This window comes from Peromyscus californicus, unplaced genomic scaffold (assembly GCF_007827085.1).
Source record: "Peromyscus californicus insignis strain IS unplaced genomic scaffold, ASM782708v3 Scaffold_9__1_contigs__length_137607984, whole genome shotgun sequence".
Classification (NCBI taxonomy): Eukaryota; Metazoa; Chordata; class Mammalia; order Rodentia; family Cricetidae; genus Peromyscus; species Peromyscus californicus.
The window spans coordinates 114,800,682-114,824,935 of record NW_026294617.1 but is presented as its reverse complement, the minus strand read 5'-3'; the positions used below and the strand labels follow the sequence as shown (position 1 = coordinate 114,824,935).

The following is a 24,254-nucleotide window of genomic DNA, read 5'->3' as shown; positions in this document are numbered from 1 at the left end:
AGCAATGAATGTTTACTGCCTGATCTTGCCTCCACCTTCCAAATCAGATATGAGCTACCATACCCAACTTTCTAAATTTCTTTGTGAAGTTGTGGATAAGAGTTCCTTAATAATGTTACATACATGAAGGGCCATCATTGTTGGTGATTGTTCCTACAAACCTTAGGTCTTTATTCTGAAAATTCTGATTGATGCACTTAAAAAAATCAAACACATCGAGAAATCCAAAGAGCATAACAATGAATGTTTTTAAATGCTAACATATTAAAGTATAAGTGATCACAGATGGACATTCAATTTGTTTTCAAGTGGGGTGAAGAAGCAGAAACGGCTGTTGTTGACAAAATAAACCATGTTTTGACTAACAGAAAACTGCAAATTAACTATTAAGAAGAAAATTATCGCTTCAAAGATTCCTGACTGTTCCCAACATATTTCCAGTCAAAATTCTTAGTTTTAGTAACTTTTCTCAGAGGTAAGGTATTCTATTTTGTCAAAACACAGGTTAAAGTTTTGATCATTCACTTGTATTTTTACAACTCAGGGATGCTCTGCAAAAATGTTCCTTCAATGATAACTGTCTTTCTCTATGATACTAAGAGACGCTCTCGGGTCAAATTCTCATTTTGAATGGGACATTTTACTCAGTACTTTAAGTCAATGCCATAAACAAGCCTAGAGCTTAAAGAAACTACTTTTAAATGTATCTCCACACAAACAACTCGCAGTGAGTGAAAACATGAGTTTATACTACTTATGCCAGCACTGCAAGATCTACTCATTTAGTGGAAAACTACATTTCCTGTCAGCCTTGTTTAAGCGGTTGCTCCTACTGTAACATAATAAAAAGGAACCTAAAAAGTTTATGTATTAATCAGACTGTCTACTACTTCAGTGAAAATGCAGATGAAGACTTTACATACATTGGCATTAACAGTCTAGGGCACATATGTCAATCACTCAACCCGGGTACCAGATGCTTCCCCTAATAGTAACCACTACAGTACTGCCTCTGGCTCTCCCACCTATACTCCTTTTCTTCAGTTTTTTATAAGACAAGTCATCTGCACTCTTCAACTCTTATAATTATTCTCTAGGAAAAAGACGACTTAGTAACAATGGCAACCCTTAATGTTATCCCTCCTTTGATAGGAAGCCAACACTGTAGAAAAAAACAGGGGGAGATCCTCATGCTCAAACCTGTAACCCCAACACTTGGGAGACAGAGGCAGGAGGGTTGCTGTAAATTAGAGATTAGCCCAGGTTTCACAGTGAGTTCCAGACTAGAGTGAAACTCTGTCTTAAAACAGAACAAAGCCCAGATGAGAACGCTGGAGATCTTTAGGAAGTTTAGCTGAGGAAATAAAATGAACTCGGAATACCTGAAGGGAATCCACCACCAAAGAAGATGTTGAACAGGTCCTCTGGTGTTATGTCAGCTTCACAGCCTCGGTGGAAGTTGAACCTGCCATTGTTTTGGTGATTACAAGCTTGCTCTTCACTGCCTGTGAGGTCATACTGTTTTCGTTTCTCTGGATTGCTTAAAACCGCATAAGCATTTCCAATCTCTAAAAAAGCAAGTAGCAGCATTGGAAAGCAATGTCTTTAGTCGTAGAAAATTCTCTCACATTCAGCATCATCAACTCAAATATGAGTTGAAACCAACTGATAAAAATCACAAAATGGTAACGATTTTTCAGTGTTACATGTATATTTTGCAACATCACATGTTATCTCTCAATAAAGCTTTGAGTGCTAACCAAATCTTCCCACTGCCTTGGAAACAAGGAATTCCCCTCTATCTCCCTGCACCATTGCACCATGGCCTCGAAAACCCTGTCCCCAATTTGAGTTCTTCAGCTGAGCCATTCAAGATTGTTCAACCCACACACCACAGATGGAGGCCACATCATTTTAATCCCAGCTCTTGGGAAGTTAAGGCAGGAGGATTAAAAGTTCAAGGCCACCCTTACAAACAAGACCGTTCAAAACAATTGCAGTGGTATCCATCATGTATTGAGAACCTACTATTTCTGCACTTTGCTGGTTAGTATTTCCACCTTCCAAGGCTCACTTGCTAAGTAAATTGTTTGAGGTCAAACACTCAGCATAATATGTGTATCTACTACTTCAAGACATCTCCGATGGAAATCTCCGTCTTCGTTTTGCACACTGCCCCCCATTTTATTTCTGATCAACTTATTTTCCTTATATAGAAAGCCCATGTGAGAGGAGGGACTGTCTAGGCCTCTGTTGCAATGCTCAAGGGTCCAGCACAAAGTCTTACGTGCTGTTGCTGTTGCGTTTGGCTTTGTAGCTGGGTCTCACAATATAGCCCAGGCTAGCCTTGAACTATTCACTCATTTAGTGCATGTGCAAAAATCAGGAATGCTTGCAGCATCTTGTTATTTAGAGAATTAAATACAAATTTTGTTTTGGTGTTCAAAACTTTACAAAGGTCATTTCTACCTCACTGTCATTTTTTGCACATAAAAAGACCTTTCAATTACTTTTTTCTTCAAATGTTTTACTTTGTGGTAATTATAGATTCACACACAGTTTTAAAATACAAAATAGAGATCCTCTACACCTTTTTCCTAATTTCTCCTAGTTATAATATCTTATCAATTATATCAAAATATCCTAAATGGAGTACTGACATTAAGTCAATAGACATAGAACATTCTATAGCCATCTTTCAAGTACTCTAATTCTTCACTTTGTGTGTGTGCATGATGTGTGTTGTGGACACGTATGCCATGGCTACAACCTGATCAAGTTGGATCTTTCTGAGCTCCTTTCTGTGGGTTCTGGGAATGGAACTTGGGTTACTGGGTTTGCATGGCAAGCATCCTCATACTAGCTGAATCACCTCACTGGCACTAAGGGGACCTCTTTATAGCCACATCCAATTCCTGCTCATCCTGCCTCTCTTCAATTCCTGATAACTACCGAAAATTGGCCATTTCTCTAATTTTATCATTTGGAGGATGTTGAAGGCCCAATTGGGGATGCATGCCTATAATGTCAGCATGTTGAGAAACTGAGACAGTGGGAAGTTCTGGGTTATATATTAAGACTGTCACACAAATATATCTATATCTATATATGTTGTATAAATAACACAATTTAAAAATAGGACTTCTTCATGTAATTGAAACCCTTTGGAACTGGCTTCTTCCAATGAGCACAGTATCCAGACAGATCCAGCTAGTTGCATGTCAGAAGTGTGTTCATTTCTAGTACTACATAGTACTCCATGGTACAGCTATAGCACTGTTGTCTCAACTCCCCATCCCCTCAATGACAGCTGGGCTCTTTCTAGTTTGGGCTATTACACTAAAGCTCCTATATGCCTTTACTACAGGCTTATGGATAGATGTAAATGTTCAATGCTCTGGGATAAATGCCAGGAGTGCATTGCTCAATTGTATGGTAGCTTAGAATTAGCTTTTGGATCAACTTCCAAAGCTGTTCTGCAAAATGATTCTCATTTTACTTCTCCTCAGCAATACATGAATAATCCATTCTCTGTACCAGCGCACTTTTCTGTGCGAGCCATTATGATAGGTGCACAGCACTACCAGATATTGGCTTCACTTGGCATTTCTCTAGTGGCTAATGATGCTGCAATCTTTTCATGGGCCTTTGCCACGTGCAAATCATCTTCAGCAAAATGTCACTCCGTGTGTGCGTGTGTGTATGTGTGTGTGTGTGTGTGTGTGTGTGTGTGTGTGTGTGTGTGTGTGTGTGTGTGTTTTGGAGTTGTGTGGCACATGGATGGATGGATGGATGGATGGATGGATGGATGGATGGATCTGTGCATGTGCAAGCATCTGTGTTTGCATTTGTGTAAAGACCAGACGATAACCTTTGGCTTTTATTAGCAGGGATCTAACTCAGGGCACTTACTGAGTCCCCTCCCCAGCCCCTTCACAACTTTTTTAATAATTTTAAAAGCTTTTATTAGCATCCATTAATTATACACAATAATGGGTTTCACTGTGACATTTCCATATGTGTAAACATAATGTATTTTGATCACATCCATCCCCATTAGCCACCCACTCCCTCTTGTCCCCACCCACTCCCACTAATCCTTTTTTCTTCCCAACTGGTTCCACTTCTACTTTCATGTCTTAAATTTTTTTTTAAACTTATTTCGTGTGTGTGTATGTGTGTGTGTGTGTGTGTGTATGTGTTGTGCGCACATGGAAGTCAGAGTACAACTCTGTCTTAATCTCCAGAAGGTTAACTGTGATGTCTCTGCTGTAGCTTTCTTTTGGTTTAACTGCTTGGGGATCATTCAGTTTCTCATATATAAAACCTTGCATTTTTTGGTCAAGTTTGAGAAGTCTCCAAACTTTGATTGTTAGCACTTTCAGCCCTGTCTCCCCATTCTTAGAGCCCCGCTGACTTGAGTATTAGATCTTCTGTTACAGCTTCATGTTCTTTGAGGCCACTTCTTCAGCTCGCCATCACATTCTTCATTGTTCAGACAGGAAGTGTCTACTTTTCTGTTTTACAGTTCGTCCGTTCTTTACCCATTCTGCCTTTTCTTTCATTCATTCATTAGTAGGTATTTCAGATCTTTACTTTTGATAATGAATTTCCACTTTGTTCGGATTCTGTATTTCTTTTCCGATCTTGTTTGTTTTCAGCTCACTTACATTCCTTCTTCAGAATATCTATACCATTGCTACAGTAACATCTTAGCTAAGCAGTTCTGACTTTTCTGTCCTCTCCATGTGGGTGTCTAACAGACTGAGTTTCAAAGTTCCATGTGAGTCCTGGTTCTTGGAACAAGAGATTTCCAAGTGCATTGTTGTTGTTTGTCTATTGTGAGGCTCTGAGTCTTGAACGTCGCACTTTAACTTCTTCCAGTGTTGAGGGGACACTACCTCACTGCTTTCAGGCAGGAAAGACATCCAGGTCCCTTTCCCCTTCAGACTCTGAGGACACGAGGTGAGTGTAGCTGGAGAGTTTCTCTCCAGTTCCCGTCAAGCCCCCACAGTCCCACAGCCCACTTATAAAATGATCACTCAGATGCTTATATTACTTATAAACTGTATGGCCATGGCAGGCTTCTTGTTATCTAGTTTTTCTATTTTAAATTAACCCATTTCTATAAATCTATACCTTGCCACGTGGCTCGTGACTTACCAGTATCCTTACATCTTGTTTCTCATCGCAGCAACTGGCAGGGTCTCTCTGCCTCAGCCTTCCACTTCCCAGAATTCTCCCTCTTTGTCACACCTATACTTCCTGCCTGGCTACTGGCCAATCAGCGTTTTATTTATCAATCAATCATCCACAGTAGGTGAGGGTGTGGGGAGCTCCTCACTAACACTGGGAAGATATGGGGTCTCCAGACTCATATTAGGACTACAGTTATCTCCTGGCTAGAAAGAGAAGGGGACCTCATGGCTGCTTTCCATGTGGTTTTACTGACACCATGAGCTTTGGTCCTTCTGGATGGTGGTCACCATGCCATCTCTAATTCCCCTTGTGATGGTGAATCTAAACTGACAACATGATTAGACTGAAAACTGCCTAGGAGACTGGTAAAGCCCGCCAGTGTCTGTGCTGACCTTCCACAACTACATGAAGGCTCTGACTGAATGCACAGCTTAGCCTCTGACGGAGTCATGCGTTGACATTATTGGTAGGTGCTGAGGTAGGAGGTGGGGCCCAGTTGCAGGAAGTATGCCATGTGAGTCATGCCTTGGAGCTGTATCTTATCCTGGCTTCCTTCCTATACCTCTTTTCTTTGCTTTCTAGCTACCGTTATGTGAGCAGCCTTGGCATGCCATGCACTTTCCCTTCACCACAGACACACACTTCTTAAGCCATATACGCAAATAAATCTTGTATTTGGTCAAGCTGGTGTGAAAGTAACTAATACGCCACTCCAGTGGGGAGGAGGATGGCTGTTCACCTCCAGAGAAGCAGGGGTGCGGCCCCCACATCATCCCACTGACACTGCGGAAGGGTGGCAAAGGTAAAAGAGACTGTGTAGCATGAATGGAAACTGAGGCTGGAGAGAACGTGCAGCAGTGAAGAGCACTTGTTCTTACAGAGGACCTGGGTTCAGTTCCCAGCACCCACACGGTGGCTCACAACCATCTCTAAGTCAGTTCCAGGGGATCTGATGAGGACACCAGGCACGTACGTGGTGCACATACATACACTTACACATAATAAATAAATAGTTAAAAAAAAAAGAAAGGAAGGAAGGGAGGGAGGGAGGAAGGAAGGAAGGTGAAGCCCTCAACTCCTCCTCCGTCACTGTCCCTTAAGGGGATTAGAACATCTGCCACCTCATGGAAAGGGCGGGTGGTCTAGTACGAGTCACTGTACAGCCAGTTTCTTCTATAGTATTCGAACACTATAGAACAGTTATTACTTTTTTTCCTTCCATATTTTTCGGTGTTTGGGGGTTGCTAAGTCCCCCATCACTAATCTGGAATATATAAGGACAGATCTACCAGACACTCGGGTGTCCCCACCACATTGCTCCCAAGTCCCGAGTACTGTGTTCACAGATCTTCTCACCACCTTTCAGTCTTCCTATGCCCACTTGACCTGTTCATTGTATAATGTTCAAGCTTTCATCTGCCTCGTATGAGGAATAAAGACAAAACTATCTACTCTATCCAAAAGGCCACTGGTGTTTAAACTACTCTGCCTCAATCTCACATCCAAGCCCTGACCCTCCCTCTCTTCTCTAACCATAAAAATCAAACACGTCCCAACAAACAGTTCTCACCTACAATATGGATGATTCTCCAATGACTCTCATCCTAACGGTTCTTCATTTTTCATCTTCTTTTCTCTTTTATGGTAATGGGGATAGATTACTCATAAATGCTAGCTAGGTACTGAACAATTAGCTATATACCCAGCTCTTTAAAAATATAAAGGGGGTGGGGGCTCTCAATAAGTTACCCAAGCTGCCTCGAATGCATTCTGCATTCTGCAGACCCTCCTGCCTTAGTCCCTCAAGGACCTGTGATCACAGTTTTCACAACAGGCCCAGCATTGTTTGTCTTTCTGACTTTTCCTCAGTCATCCTTTTCTGTTTGGGTATTTAATTACAGTCAGTCTCCTGGGAGAAATGGAATAAGTCAATCTTTCTAAATTTCCATTTTCTCATTTATGAAACAAGACACTAGCCCCATGACTATTTCACTTTGTGGGAGAAGATGTGGTTAAGACAGGCCTCATGTAACTTAGGCTGGCCTGCATGTATCTGAGGATGACCTTGAATTCCTGATCCTCTTGTCTCTATCACCCAAGTGCTGATATTATAGATATGTGGCATGAAGTACGGTCTCATGGGAATTTTAATGAACATTAAATGAAAACAAAAAGGAGAAAAACCCGAATGAAAAACAACAAAATGCTTGCCAGATCTTAGGCTTCACTATGCTGCGAATGTTCTGTGTGAAGCAAATCTCCCTTTTATGAGTTACAAATTCTGTGGGGACGAGGGGACCTCAAATCCCTCACTTAAGAAAAAGTCCCAAAGGTAGAATTAACTTCTTTGTTCTGAAAGATTTGCTCTTGAGTCTACAATGTTAATATTAAACTACCAAACCTAGCACTAGTCATAGCACATGATCATAATTATTTATGAAACAAACAGCTAATGCCCTCTGCTGTGACACTCACGTATATGCTGACGATGTAACAGTGTGTTCAAATAATCTCTGACATACCTCTGTCTTTGAAGATAATCTGCACTAGTTTGGTGGGGTTGTGTTGTGTTGTGTTTTGCTTGTTTGTTGGTGACAGCGGATAATGAACTAAAGGCTTTGTGAATGAGAGATAAGCACCACTGAGCTACACCCAACTCAAGTTCAGCTATTCTTTAATGGTATTTATGTCAGAGAGAACAGAGGGAATCCATGTCACTAGAATAATTTGTAAAAACATGTTTAGGTATGTTGTGAAAGTTCTTCTGCACAGTAAATATTTCTCTGCTTTGGTAAACTGAACAAGTTTCATGGAAAAACAAAATAGCCACATTTAGTCAACTGTCCCTAGGAGCATTTGTTTGCCTTGCAAAAACACAAATGTAACATTTAACTTAAGTCCCTAATCTAATTATATTTATTTTTCTATTCATGAGGAAAACCAAATGCAAATGATTTCCACTTTCTAAAAAAAAAGTCTCAGTGTGATCAAACTCTACTTTAGTTTTCATATAGAAGACCAAGGTGGAGGCCAGTGAGACGGCTCAGCACGTAAAGGCACCTGCCACAATCCCAGGACTCACATGGTGGAAGGAGAGAATCCACTGCTGAAAACTGTCCTCTGACATCCACATATTAATGTGAGCACACTTGAACACATGTGCAGGCATGTGGGTGCAAACACACACACACACACACACACACACACACACACACACACACACACACACACACAGACACAAATAAATAAGTTTAAATAAATGGAGTTTTTTTACAAAGAAGAAAACAATAAAACATTGCCTCTGCTTAGGAGAAACAGCGTGATATCTCCAAACGGAAGACTGGTTAAGAATACAATCAGGCCGGGCGGTGGTGACGCACGCCTTTAATCCCAGCACTCGGGAGGCAGAGGCCGGCGGATCTCTGTGAGTTCGAGGCCAGCCTGGGCTACCAAGTGAGTTCCAGGAAAGGCGCAAAGCTACACAGAGACACCCTGTCTCAAAAAATCAAAAAAAACAAAAAAAACAAAACAAAACAAAAAAAGAATACAATCAGATATTCAGGAAGTGCATAGGAATGAAGCCTGCTAAAGCTGCAAGCCAGCTAACTCCATTTGCTCACTGAAAATCTGTGGGTGACAGTTTGGAGTTTCTGTCACCCCCAATCCTGATCATTTTGGAGCTAGTGCGTTGGCGTCCTGATGTATAGATAACCCCGTATACTGGCTAAGCGAGCCTCTCCCTGGAGAGCATCATCTCCCAGCATGCTGATCAGTCAGTATCACTTCTCCTTTACAAAGCAGGGCATTGACCCATGAATATATAACATTCAACCTTTAAAACCATCGTTGAGACCCCACTGAGTACATGGCTGGCTTTGCCTGGGACATTTGTGCTGTTGGCTGCTTCAAAAGGGCCACAGCAACTACTGCAATACAAGCACCTATACTCTTAGTGTTTTTATAAGACCAATAATGCTCACATGACCTTGACGCACAAGTGGGAGAAACCAGTTCAACATCCTTCAGGGTTTGAGGGTGTGTGTGTGTGTGTGTGTGTGTGTGTGTGACTAGAGACCAAATACAAGACCTTGTGCACACGAGGCAAACATTCTACCACCCTGCTACAGCACCACAGCTACAGACAGCCTAATGTTCTTTTTTTGTTTGTTCTAAAGTTACTTTTATTTTACCTGTCTAAGTGTTTTGCCTGCATGTATCTGCGCACCTTGGGCATGACTGGTGCTCACAGGAGCCAGAAGAGGGCGACAGGTACCCTAAGACTGAAGTTACAGACAGCATATGGGTTATGAGCCATCATTTGGCATCTAGGACTCGAACCTGGGTCTTTTGGAAGAGTAGCCAGTGCTCTTACCCACTAAGTCATTTCTCCAGGTTGTTTGTTTATTATTCCTTCTTTCTTTTTTAATTTTTGGTTTTTTGAGGCAGGGTTTCTCTGTGGAGTCCTGCCTGTCCTGGATGGCACTCTGTAGACCAGAGTGGCCTCGAACTCACAGAAATCTACCTGCTTCTGCCTCCCGAGTGCTGAGGTTAAAGGCATGTGCCACCACCACTTGGCTTATTTGTTATTTTTGACATAGTTTCTCATGTAGCTCTGACTGACCTTGAACTCACTATGTAACCAAGGAGACCCTGAATTCCTGTTCCTGTTTCACCTGCTTCTACCTCCCAAGTGCTGGGGTTATAGGTGTGCACTACGACACCAGGTGCCAAACCTAACATTCTCAACATCAGGAAGAATCACTACTACTTGTATGTGTGTGAGTATTTTGCCTGGGTGCTGGTACCGCATGGGTGCAGTGCCTGTGAGGACCACAAGAGGGTGTCAGATCCTCTAGAACTGGAGTTCCAGGTAGTAACTCAACCTAGGGCCTCTGGAAGAGCATCATGCTTGAACCACAGCGCCATCTCTCCAGTCCAGGAAGGGTTATTGACAACACCAGGCGATCTCAAACACTTGGATCACACAAATATTTCTAACTATTTTGAAACAAAAAGTCTGTTGTAATTGTATTAAATTGGTCCTGACACTTTTATACACGTGTAGAATGCGTGCTGAGTGCTGACACTCCCCGGCCTCTGGATGCTCCTCCTCTGGAAAGTCTACACTGTATCTCTCTTGTGTGTGACCCACTGAGTTTAACCAGGGCCACCTGTGTGGTCATGGGGTTGGAACTAACCACCAGAGTCTGGTGGGCTCATGAGACCACAAGAAAATGTTTAAATTAAACCATTTGAACTCATAATGTTGAACTGTTAAAATACAGTTTCCTCTCACTTCTTCTTTTTAACTTTTTATTTCATTTATTTCTGTGTGTGTGCGCGTACACGTGTGCAGGGCGTGGGACGGGAATCAGTGGGAATCAGTTCTCTCCTTCCACCACATGAGTCCCGGACTCACACACAGGTTGCAGGCTTGGTGGCAGTGCCTTTACCTGCTGAGCCCTCTTGCTCTCCCCCAGTTCCCCCACTTTCAACACGCCACTGTTGAGGAAACTCCGCTGTGCTTTTCCATAAGCACAGCTCTGGCAGTGCTGTCCTTGGAGTACATTACCAATTCCCAAATGCATGTCCTTGGCAACTTCCTTCAACAAATAAAACTGTTCTGTAAACAAATACCCTCCTTCCCTCCCCACCTCTCTCTCCGGCTATGACGGGAAAAGAAAGACAATTTTATAGTACATAGTTCTGCTGGCCTGGAAATTGCTACATAGAACAGGCTGGCCTCAAACTTGTGATCCTCCTGCCTCTACCTCCTGAAAGCTGGGGTTTATAGGCATGCTCCACAATGCCTGGATTGTAAACAATTTTAATGTGTTTTTTTTTTTTCTCCCCAGAGCTGAGGACTGAACCTGGGGCCTTGCGCTTGCTAGGCAAGCGCTCTACCACTGAGCTAAATCCCTAAGAACAGTTGGGGTTTTTTTGCTTTTTTTTTTCGAGACAGGGTTTCTCTGTGTAGTTTTGGTGCCTGTCCTGGATCTCACTCTGTAGACCAGGTTGGCCTCGAACTCATAAAAATCTGCCTGCCTCTGCCTCCCAAGTGCTGGGATTAAAGACATGCGCCACCACCGCCCGGCAATGGTATTTTTTATGAAGGACCAATCAAGTCTTCTTTTTTGGAACATTTAAAACACAAGTACCCCCTTTGTTCCATTCTAAGACCCTAGCATGCTACTGAAACCACCAAAACACTGGCTCTATGAATATCAAGTTCACAGGACTCAACAATCACCAAGTTCCATGTTTCACTATGGATAACACATTAACGGTTACAATGAAACCATAACAAAACATGAAATTATTGCTATTGTTCATTTATTTAATAATAAGCCCAAGGTACAGGAGTCCTACTGCCAGCAACTCTATCTGCCAGAGAGAAGCCACAGAGTGCTTCCCTGGAAAGGTAAAGTTAAAGGAAGTATGTGCAAACAGGAGGAGGGAAGGGTAATAGAGAGAAGAGATAGTCATGTCTCTTTCATACAATAGAAAATTACAAAATCAGTTACCTAATATTTATTCACATTTTATATAACACCAAACTCACCAAAACTCAGAGATAAGAAATCAATTTTGAAGAAACAAAAGGAATCGTATTACTAGAAAGGCACACAAAGAATGGAGAATTGTGCTGTGCCTGGCTGGGCATGCCTGTGACCTCAGCACTCAGAGGCAAAGCAGGAAGACTGTTAAGTTCAAGGCCAACCTGAGCTGCACAGCAAGACCCGAGCTCATAAACCCCAGGGCTGGAGATGCATCTCAGCAGCCGAATGCTTGTCTAATATGTACATGGACTTGAGTTAAAATCTAGCATCATAAAACCTGACCAGGTATCATAGAAATATAAAAACATCCCTAGATATACCAACATCCCTAGAACAGACTGTCTAGGGAATCCTGGTTCTAGACCATGTCCAGGAAAAACTCATTAAAACTGTCACTTTCAGTTGACTTAGAGCCAGATGTCAACGCTGGAAGTGAATGCACACCATCAATCTACCTCCTCAAACTAAACTACAAGGCACACATGCTACGGAGAAAAGTTACTTAGCATTGCGAATACCAGCCATTCTGCACTGACTTGGCTGGGAGTGGAAGCTAGTACTGAAGTTCCAAAGGATTGTAGACATTCTTAAGTTGGTTTCTAAATGCACCAGAAGAAAAGCAGAATCCCACATTCTGAAACACTGTAAGTGCAGTCTAGAAAAGACCTTATTGAAGCTTTACAAGTTACTTTACTTTTGAAAGCATCCGTGGCTCCAGGGGCGTGATTTTTGTCTGGATGAAACTTCAAAGCAAGCTTCCTATAAGCTTTTTTCAAATCTTCATCACCAGCATCTTTTGTAACTCCAAGAACTTCATAGTAATTTTTACACTTGTTTATGCTGTGGACAAGAAAGGGTATGATATAAATTTCAAGCAAGAGCATGATGTCACTCTCTATTAGAATGGTATAAGGAATATCTGTTGGTGTGATGACCTATCTAGGCTGTTTGCGCCATTCTCTTTGGTAAACAGACAATTCCTCCAGCCATAAGAATGTCCACATCATAGTTTATCAAAGCTACAGAAGTATAGCCCATGGTGAGTGCAGGTGAAGGGCGGTGCATTCACTGTAACTAGAGTGGAAGAGACTCCTCAACAGCACGTCACAGCTAAGGAGTAAACACTGTAAGAAGTCTTAGTGCACAGTGCAGATCTAGCCAAGCACAAGAGCAAAGCTACGTGGTCTCCCATCTGAAGCCAAGCCAAGCCAAGCTAACTCCACACCATGGCTACCGAGATTTTACATGAGTTACTCTAAAAAAGACCCAGGGTCCTGTGTTAATAAATCATTCAAAATTAATAACGGGGATTAAAGAAGACATGTTACATCCAATTTTCATCAGTCCATTCCTAGAGATTACTTAATGTACTTTGTCTTTACAAGGGTTTATACACTGAAGTCTGGAGTGTTGGAAACCTATCAGGAAAGCGGAGAAATACTGAAGGGAATGGAGAACACTGAAAACTCTAGGATGACAACATCCTACAACCAAATTACCTGACATCCCCAAAGCCAAGGCAGATGTAAGGGCTGGGAGCGGAGCTCAGTGGCAGAGAGCACACAGCACGCATGGGTGGGGCTCTGGGCTCGTTTTTTAGGAAATGTGCATTTCTTTGTACAATATTTTATAACTTTAGTTGTGTTCCATATTCTGTGTCTTGAGAGCATGACAACAGGTAAGCTAACTGGGCGAGCTGGTCACTAGGGGCAAAACTGGGAAGGATGGGGGAGAAAAGGGAAAGGGCGGGGAGGGGGGGCAGCTCAAGGGGAAAAAACCTCACAGACCAATTCAAAAAGAACTGAGCCAGGTTTTACCATCACAGTGCTTAGTACTCAACAGGCACCTTGTCTCTCCCTTTCTAATGAAAGTACCCATGATGCAGTGCGTACATGAGAGGAAACAGGAGAAGGGTACAGTTACAGAAATTAGTTTCCTTGGAGATGGTCACCAAGAACAGCAGCAGCTGCGGCATGGAGCTGGCCTCAGTCTAGGAGACACCCTACATGTGCCATGGCAAGCTCATTGGAGCCTACAAGATTGTAAGTCCCTGACACTGAACTTTACAGTGTGGGAGGGACTTCGCTTTTGCTTTGATATGATTTTGACTGTGCCTTGATTCTTTCCTCTTGGAATAAGAAAAGTAATGAACTTATTTTTCTATTTTACAGGAGCCCATGGTTGACAGAATTTGAACTTTTACAGACACTTTGGATATTTTATTTTTTGAGATAGGGTCTCTCTATGTAGGCCTGGTTTCCTGGAACTCTCTACGTAGACCAGGCTAGCCTCAAACTTACAGAGATCTGCCTGCCCCTGTTTCCAGAGTGCTAAGATTAAAGGCATTCAACACTATGCCTGGCTGATTTTGGACATTTTAAAGAGACTGAATTTTTTTTTTTTAAGATTTATTTATTTATTATATATACAGTATTCTGCCTGCATGTGTCCCTGCAGGCCAGAAGAGGGCACCAGATCTCATTACAAGTGGTTGTGAGCCACCATGTGGTTGCTGGGAATTGAACTCAGGACCTCTGGAAGAGCAGTCAGTGCTCTTAACCACTGAGCCATCTCTCCAGCCCGAGACTGAATTTTTAAGGCTTGAATTTTTAAAGATTTTGAGACACTTAAAGCTTGGAATATGTTTTATGTTGTGATATTGATATTAATGATATCTTGGGGACAATAGGAAAAGTTATGGCTTCACAGTGATGTGTTTGTGCATTAGGTTGACAAAGGGTCAATTGTGCTGAATAGTTTTATATCAACTTGACACAAGCTACAGTCATTTCAGAAAAGGAACCTCAACTGAGAGAATGTCCCCTTCAGATTGGCCTGTGGGCAAGCCTGTGGTATATTTTCTTGATTGATGACTGGTGGGGAGGTCTCAGCTCACTATGGGTGGTGCCATCCCTAGGCTGGTGGTCCTGGGTTCTATAAGAAAGCAAGCTGAGCAAGCCATGAGGAGCAAGCCAGTAAGAAGCATTCCTCCATGCCTCTGCATCAAGTTCCTGTCTCCAAGTTCCTATCCTAAGGTCCCTGGACGATGGACTAAAAGCTCTAAGGTAAAATAAAACCTCTCCTCCGCAGGTTGCTTTTTGTCATGGTCTTTATCATAGCAACAGAAGCCCTAACTAAGGCCACAGTGTTAGGATTCTGTTGCCAGTCCAGCTGTATGACCGCACATGCGCAGTTCAGGAGCTAAGCAAGGGGTCTTGCATCTTATGTCATCCATGTGCTTTGTGATTGCCCATTGCGCGCAAGGCAGTCACACAATCAGCGCATGCGTGGCGTAGCTCTGTAAGCCTACCTGCCCATGTGCATGGGAATCCTTAAAAAGCCGGACCCAGACTCCTCCTCTCTCCTCTCTGTTCTCTCCTCCCCCACTATCTCTCTCTCTCTGCTCTCTCCACGAGCTTCCCCCCACCCCAATAAAGCTCTGATACTGGGTTTTGTCGTGGCTCGTGCCTCATGATCTTACTGCATGGTAACCAGTGCCGCTTATCATTTTTAAAACAACAAACAGTCTAAATGAAAGTCCTTTGGAGATTCTTTGTCCTAGACATGTTTAGAACTGTGTCAGGGAAGGTGTGGTGGCGGAAGGCGGCCCTGCAGAGCATCTACTGTGTACCAGGTGCAGCCCATGAGGACCACAGATGAAGATGAGGACTGGCTGCCCACTGTCACTCTAGTTTGCTTTCTGCTTCAGGACCAAAGGGAACCTGAGGAGGAAAGGGTTCATCTTAGCTTACACTTCCAGGTAAGTTAGTTACGGAGGGAAATCCTGCACTCAAGCAGGAACTGAAGCAGAGACCTCACTCACCCTGGCTCACTCATGATCAGCCAGCTTTCATAATATAACCTAAGACCACCAGCCCAGGGGTGGCACTTCCCCTAGAAGGCTGGTGTCTTAGAGTAACTATTGCTGTGATGAAACACCATGACCAAAAGAAAGTTGGGGAAGAAAGGGTTTATTTCACTCACAGTTCATTTAACAGTTCATCATCAAAAGCAGTGAGGGCAGGAACTCAAACAGGGCAGGAACCTGGAGGCAGGAGCTGATGCAGAGGCCATGGAGGGGGCTGCTTACTGCCTTGTTCCTTGTGACTTGCTCAGCCTGCTTTCTTAGAGAACCCAGGACCATCAGTCCAGTGATGGCACCACCCACAATGGGCTGGACCCTCCCATCAATCACTAATTTTTAAATGCTCCACAGTTGGATTTTATGGATGCATTTTCTCAAATGAGGTTCTTTCCTTTTAGATCACTCTAGCTTGTGTCAATCTCGCATAAAACTAACCAGTACAACAGGTTCTCCCACACCAATGAACAGTCAAGATAATTCCCCACAGATATGGCCACAGGCCAATCTTATCTGGGCAAACCCTCCATTGTGATTCCCTCTTTCTTTTTGGTTGTGTCAAGCTGGCCATACAAACTAGCCAGGACAATTACACACTTCAAGTAGTGCTCCATCATATACTCTTTACCATATGTGGTGGTCTGAAAAGAAATGCTCCATATAGGCTCATATATTTGAATGCTGGGTCATTAGGGAAAGGTGCTATTTGACAGGGATTAGGAGGTGTGGCTTTGCTGGAGTGGGTGTGGCCTTGTTGGTGGAAGTATATTACTGGGGGTGGGCTTTGGGTGTCAAATGCTCAAGTCAGGCCCAGAGTCTTGCTTCCTGCTGCCTGCAGATCTGGATGTAGAACTCTCAGCTCCTTCTCCAGCACCGTATCTACCTGCATGCTGCAAGTTTCCCACTATGAAGACATTGGACTAAACCTCTGAAACTGTAAGCCAGCCCCAATTAAATGCTTTCTTTTATAAGAGTTGCTGTGGTCATGGTGTCTCTTCATAGCAACAGAACAATGACTAAGACACCCTACTTCCTCACATCACAGCTTTTCCATCAGATATGTGCTATTTTTCTTGTTAATGTGGTCAAATGCCTGACTACAGCAGCTTAGAAAGCACTTTTGACTCACACTGGTGGGGAAGCCCGTCACAGCAAGGAAGATGTGGAACCTGACCACACCGAGGTGCAGAGAGCGCTGCCTGCCCACTGCTCAGCCTGCTCCTCTGTATGCAGTCCAGCCCGGGAAGGGACTGCCCAGACAGTGAGGGTCTGCCCGCCACAGTTAACCTACTCCAGAAAATCCCTCACACATGTGCCCAGATGAGTCTGTCTCCAGGGTGATTCTAGGTCCTGTCAAGTTGCCAGCTGAAATAAGCGTTTGCCATGTATTTAGTTCATTCTTTTCTGAAAGAGTCAAACTTTCTGCGTCCTTAATAATAAAACAAACTTTTAAAAAGAAACTTCAAAGGACAGGTCATTTACACACATGTGCATTCTCCCCCGTGCTGTTTTGGAACTCTGCCAGCAAGAAAACCACACATACATGCACACCACCCACTGTACCAGAAACATAAACCAAAGTAAATCTCCTTTCTGAACAACTTTAAAAGACAGGGGTCCCCATCACCTATTTGGGAAGAAAATATTATATAAGGGAGGCCCAAAGGACCTGCCTCGTCCACTGTTTATGCCTCCTTTGGTGGACTGAAAATATAGTGGCAGGAGAGGAAAGTCACTTTTTAATTCCCTCTCTCTTTTTAAATGTGTTATAGATGTTCATTTCAATTGATTCCAGTGGCTGGGGATGTACCTCAGTTGGTAGAGTGCTTGCCTAACATGCATGAAGCCCTGGGTTCAGTCTCCAGCATGGCACAAACTGGGCATGGTGGCAAACACCTATGACCCCAGCATTCAGGAGGTAGAGACAGATCAGAAAACCAGGGTCATCTTCAGCTGCAGAGAGTTCTAGACCAGGCTGAGCTATGTGAGACCTTGTCTCAAATAAATAAATAGGCTCCAAATTTAACTGGTGTTTAGGGAAACACTTCTGGGTCAAGGCATCATTCCTTTGATGTGTCTAACAACTATAATTTCTCTTCCTCTAATTTAAAGAACTGAAATTCAGCAGGACCAGGCACTATAGTCTGGCACTTGCAATCCCAGCACTCTGCAGGGAGGCTGAAGCAGAAGGAACATGAGTTCAAGATCAGTCTAGGCTACGCAGCAAGAGCTGGTCTAAACAAACAAACTAACAAACAAATGGGCAGAGGGAGACAGCGGAGACTGAAGCTTACACCAAATCTGAAATTCCGGTCTCTGTTATTCAAGTAAGATAGAGCTGAATAGCAGTCGCAGGCTGCTAGATTCTATAACTGCCTGCTAGATTACACACTGACTGGACATGTTTAAATACAAAATGGTTTTACAATGATATATTTAAAACTTCAAATAAAATTCACTTTCCTCTATTTTTAAAACCTATTTCAACTCAAAGACCCAGAGCCTACGGCACAGGCTGCTTGCTCACTTGCGAAGTTACACCGTTTTTCTTCAGTCTTACTGTAACTCTGCCCTTACGCAATGGGTGCAGTACCATTGCGTGGCTTCTCCCCACTGAGCCAAACTGTTACTGAGCAACTTGTTTGCATAATCATCTTCTCTATCAAGACAGTGCACTATCCTGAGGAAAATCCCTTGTGTGTAAATAAAACAAAACACAAAACGACAAGGTACAAGTTCTGGCCTCTAATCTGCTGCCTCACTAGAGCCACAGTTATGAAGTCTACTATGAATATATATTTATATGTACTACACAACCAGGCAACTTACGTACAAGGGATGGACTGACTGAAATATTTCAAATAACTTAGGGATTTCACTTAAAAGAATGTTCTGCCGGGCGGTGGTGGCGCACGCCTTTAATCCCAGCACTTGGGAGGCAGAGCCAGGTGGATCTCTGTGAGTTCGAGGCCAGCCTGGTCTCCAAAGCGAGTTCCAGGAAAGGCGCAAAGCTACACAGAGAAACCCTGTCTCGAAAAACCAAAAAAAAAAAAAAAAAAAAAAAAAAAGAATGTTCCATAATTGGACCCAGAAGGGGACTTTATATATACAATTTATATTATATAGATAGATATGATTTATATTATATAGAATTTAAAAGATACAGTAGAGTTATTGGTTTAGAGAATCAATCTATAATGCAGGAGGTAATGCTTCTGTAGCAATACATCTATCCATAAGGAACTGTGATCGCAAATAGCTGGACCCTCAGTCAATGCTAAATCTACATTCATTCTATCCCATCTGCATAGGAACCCACACTTTTACTAGTCTCCTCAAGCTTTCAACTTCACCAACAGCTTTACCTCCAATCTCACAGACCTAACGGAAGTCACAGACAGAAGCACCCTCAAGTCTCCACCTGCCCAACTCTGTTAACATATCTGCTCGAGCACCACTATTAGTGCTCACTCTTCCATTCTCAAGATGTCCCAAAGGCACGTCCTTTGGCCTTTGGAGAGAACAAAAACAACACACATATGCATGCACACAGGCACACTCACACCAATGCTCATCTATTCATTTAAGTTCCTCTTGTGTATGTTCTCACACGTATTCTCTCTCTGTGTCTCTGTCTCTGTCTGTCTGACACACACACACACACACACACACACACACACACACACACACACACACTCCAAGGTAGGGGAGAGGAAATATAAATTAAAAAAAAAACAAACCACCAAATCGGGAATAATATTTTCCAAAATTTACAATTGTAGTTTTGTTTGTTGGTGACACTTCCAAGCAGATAGGTGATTCTATTTTAGGAGAGGGGGCTCAGAAAAATCACATACAATATAATTAAATTTGTAATCAGAAAAGTCATGGAGGAGCCAAAGAGATGTCTTAGCGGTTAAAAGTACTTGCTGCTCCTCCAGAGGATCTAGGTTCAGTTCCAAGCACTAACAACCTCCTGTAACTTCAGTTCCTGGGGATCAGACACTTTTCTGGCCTCAGGCACCAGGCATACTTGTAATGTACATGTACACATACAAGCAAAACACTCATACATATAAACTAAAAGTAAGTAAAGCAAAAGAGAAAGGATTCATAGAGAATGTTCTTCTAGTATAATGTAATGCCTGCAGGAAAACACAGCTTGTTTTAGGATATAGTTTCCAGCATACTGTTTCCTTATAGCTCGTCCCCAAAAGAAGCCCGAAAGCAGTCTCTCACTCACTCTTTCAGCCAAATTTGGCAAGATGCGGCATTATGAAGTGGTCAGTGGCTTCACTTATGCCTTTGAAATGCTTGCTACCGTCCACACCAGTCAAATGTCCTCCTTCACGGCTTTACCCTGACTACGGAATAGGTTTTCCTCACTGAGAACTCACCCACTCTGCTGCTTCAACTATGCTTCCTTACATGAGTTCCCAATACCATGGAATCTACCCTCCCTGAGAACTCTGATATGTCATCTTCAGAGCCCATCACTTGTAAACTCCAGCTGCCCAGAAGAGCAACATCAGTACACTTTCCTTAATATCCAACAGAAAACAAAACAATCTATTCTGAAGTATTTCATACCTAAGAGCTTAGCTTTTTTTCAAGAAAACCCTCTTCTTATTTATAAAATTAGTAACACTGTATTTCTAAAACCAAGTCTCTCGCTGTTCAGCCCCACCCAACTCTGCTGCATGCAGGAGTGTGTGGAGAGGCTCCAGAGGCAGAGGGAATCACTGAGGGGGGCAGAGGGGCACTGTGGTGTCTGTATACAGGGGCAGCCTTGCAAGAACACAAAGGAAAAAAGAGTGTGTTTGGGCAGGAAATGTAAAGCATTGCCACCATTACTCTCAATTGTCCTAGGAAACGTGCCCATTTCCAGCTGTACATCACAGCAAAGCAACTCATTCTTTGAAATTTCTTTCACTACTACAGACCAAACAATGCACAGAATCAACGCTGGCATCATTTTTTACAGTTGTGGCTTATCATTGATTTGGAAGAATGGAACCTTCCAGAGAGTTGTCTTCTTACAGACTAATCTCACAAAGAATAGACGCACAGGACACCCAGGTTGCACCTCCATTTCCTTCCTAGTAAACTGTGCTTCAAACACCTGTCTTAGGCATTCAACATCAGTTAGGTCCGATGGGAATCAATGACCAGGGAGGCGACGGAATGCCATTCACTCTACCTGAGAACTCCGTCTACTTGGTCTTTGGTATAGACTTTTCCACTTTCGCCACCGCCGGGTGCGCTGTCCTTGGCGCAGGCGGGCTTGCTCTGGTCGCCGCCGCTCCCTGGAGGTTTCCGGCAATGTGTGCTGTTTCCGGCAGTACTTCCATTTTTCATAATTATTTCCAGTAATGCTGTGGAAAGCAAAGGGAACCGTACCTACTTACATCAGGACGCAGATACACCACTCCACATAAAGTAAAGCAAACTACAGTGATGTCTTCTAAAAAGATTTAACATGGCCTCCCCCTCCTTTCCTTTTGGGCGAGGTTGGGGGTGGGGGGTGGAAGGCGAGTGGGGGGTGGCTATTGTTTTGTTTTTCCCTTTGTTTAGACAGGATCTTGCTATGCAGTTGGGCTGACCTAGAATTATGTGGCCCAAGCTGGCTTTGAACTCTCAATTCGGCCTAAGTTTCCCAGTGCCAGGATTACAGGCACAAACCGCCAATTTGAGCTCTATAATGTTTCTTTAAATAACCAGCCTCTTGCTGGGCCTGGAGGCACAGGCCTTTAATCCCAGTACTTGAGCACAGAAGCAGGCAGATATCTGTGAGCTCCAGGCCAGCCAGAGCTACACAGTGAAACCCTGTCTCAAAAACAAAACAAAACAAATAGTAAATACTGGTGATTCTTTTAGTACATAACTGTCTATAGAACATTAACTGTCATTTAGGAGAGTTCCAAGATATGTAAAGTTAATAACTAGAAATCACTATCATCTAATTGTTATGACATGCTTATCACACAGTGAAACTGCAGAATACCCCCCAAAAGATAATATTCAAAGTAGTTAATGAGACTATTAAAAAATAAAATAAAATAAATAAAAAGGCAGCCGGATCTCTCTGAATTGGAGGCCAGCGTGGTCTACAGAGTGAGTTCCAGGACAGCCAGGGCTACACAGAGAAATCCTGTCTGGAAAAACCAAAAACAACAACAAAAAAGAAGCAGAAATTAGACTTCTGTTTATTTTTCAGCAGCAACAAGAGGAACCACAGAACACTGGAATACGATCTTTAAAGCAGAAAAAACAATTGTCAACTTGAGTTGAGCAGTAATATTCTTTCAAATATACAAAATAAAAACATTTTAAAGAGGCTGGAGAGAGAGCACAGCAGTTAGGAGTGCTTACTGCTCTTGTAGGGGACCCAGTTTCAGCTCCCAGCACCCACATCAGGTGGCTCACAGTCACTCCGACAAACAGCAATAATGTTGACCGTTTACTTGAAATAATCTGAGAAATAGGATTAACAGTAGGGTAGAAGGAATGACGAGGTAAGGTTGGTCAATATATTCTCAGTGGTTAAAGATACATGGTGCAATATGATTAATCATACTATTTTCGTGTGTGTGTGTGTGTGTGTGTGTGTGTGTGTGTGTGTGTGTGTGTGTAAGGGATGAAATTTTCCATAAAAATTAAAATTAATCAGTAAATAATTACGCTTAGCAAAAAGACAAAAGAAAACAGAAAAATTCACCAAGATGGTAGTTTTAACACATCTCAATCCAATGACTGACAAATTACTAAGGATAGGATAACTTCAAATTTATCCATCCTGAATTAAGAGACATGAAATCCAACTGATGTTTTGCGTTTTTGGAGACAGAGACTCATGTAGTCTAGGTTGGCCTAGAACTTGCAGCAAAGGATGACTTTGAACTGATAATCCTGCCTCAGCCACCTAGTGTTCAAATTACAGGTGTGTGCCACCATGCCACTTAAGCTGTGCTCGGGATTTAAGCTTTTGCATGGGAGGCAAGCACTCTACCCACTGAGATATATCTTCAGCTCTCTCTCTCTCTCTCTCTCTCTCTCTCTCTCTCTCTCTCTCTCTCTCTCTCTCTCTCTCCTCTTCTATAAGTGAAAAGGAGTGAAAATTGATAGCATTATATCTCGATGACAAAGTTATTTCTTCAAATCTCAATAAACTAGTGTCATATGAACTACAATCTAGGAGCAGCTGTGCTCACCTTTAGGAAAAAGTCAATTATAAAAATGTAACTTAAAATTGGGAGTGGTGGTTCACACCTTTAATTCTAGCACTACGGATGTAAAGGCAGGAGGATCTCTGTGAGTTTGAGGCCAGTCTGGTCTACATAGCAAATTCTGGGCCAGCCAGGGCTACAAAGTGAGACCTTGATTCGAAAGGAAGAGGAGGAGGGAAGGAGGGAGGGAGAAGGAAGAGAAAAAGTAACTTAAATCACAAGTAGGCTGGAAAGCAGAAACACAAATCATCATGCATAATAACAAAAAGTAGAGACAAATATCTAGCACAAAATGAACCATCCAGACAGTGAAATGCTATTTGGAATAAAATGACACTAAATATTAACACGCCTGCCACACAGATGACTGACAACACACTACGCTAATAAGCCAATGAAGTCAGGCGCAAAAGACCGCACACTACATGATTCCATTCACATGAAAAGCACAAGGCCTGGGGATGCGGCTCATAGGCAGAGACCTGGCCTAGCTAGCCTTGATTTAATCTCAGGATCACTGGGGTGGGGAGGGAGGCTGGGAACTCAGAGGAAGGAGAGAGGGAAGGAGAGAAAACAAACAAGAACAGAGCAGGTACTCGAACACTTAGAAAGTAGACTGGTTTTTAAGGGCAGGGATTGGTGGGTCAGAGGAAACTGAAATAAGACAAGGCATCCAATGAGCTGCTTTATCTCCAAGGTTGGGAAGTGTTCCAAAATTATGGCAATAGTTGCATAATTCTGTGAATCCACTAAAACCCACTTAACTGTGTACTTTAAATGAGTCAATTATTTAGTATGTACATTATATCCAGAAAGGTACTATACATACATAATTTTAGTTATATATTAAAAATTCCAACTGCTGTTGGCAAATTTGCAAAAACACAGCTATTACTTATACTATTCTTTTTCCATGGCTAAGAGATAAGAGGTCACCACTAGCTTTCAGCTGGAGTTCAGCCTGCATTTAATATAACCACAATGGAATCAGAATAATCTGTGTAGCAAGTGGTGATCCACAACATGTAAATAGCAAAACTTAAAAAAATAAAAAGAGCAAATGTAGATGAAGTGGCCTCAAACCCAAATCCTCCTGCCTCTGTTCCTTGGTGCTGGGATTACAGGAGTGTACCACCATGTCAGGAACTTAAAATTTAAATCTCGAATAAAACCAAAGAGAATTAAGTACCAAAATCATAACCTCATGCACAAAATCCCCTATTACATGATGACAGGAACGAACCATGAACTGCTAAAAATGTATGTTTGGGTAGTAAGTGTGTGTGAGACGCACAGAACAGTAAATGGGCATTTGCCAAGCTCACGGAACAGAAAAAGGGAAACCAAATAACCAAGAGGCCTTGTAGGCAAAGCTGAGAAAATCTGTGCAAAGGATGGTTCACCCAC

General features: G+C 42.7%; 1 protein-coding gene across 2 annotated transcripts in view; it reads right to left on the bottom strand.

Moving 5' to 3' along the window:
• Dnajb14 (DnaJ heat shock protein family (Hsp40) member B14) overlaps window positions 1-24,254 on the bottom strand; it is a 47,678-nt gene that overhangs the window by 11,343 nt on the left and 12,081 nt on the right. The window contains exons 2-4 of one of the 2 annotated variants that reach the window (XM_052730170.1): window positions 20,822-20,996; window positions 12,454-12,599; window positions 1,383-1,568 (exon numbers count right to left, since the gene is read on the bottom strand). In XM_052730170.1, coding sequence (XP_052586130.1) covers window positions 1,383-1,568; window positions 12,454-12,599; window positions 20,822-20,996 — 507 coding nt within the window. The remainder of the gene's footprint in view (window positions 1-1,382; window positions 1,569-12,453; window positions 12,600-20,821; window positions 20,997-24,254) is intronic. The other variant, XM_052730171.1, reaches the window with a different exon arrangement.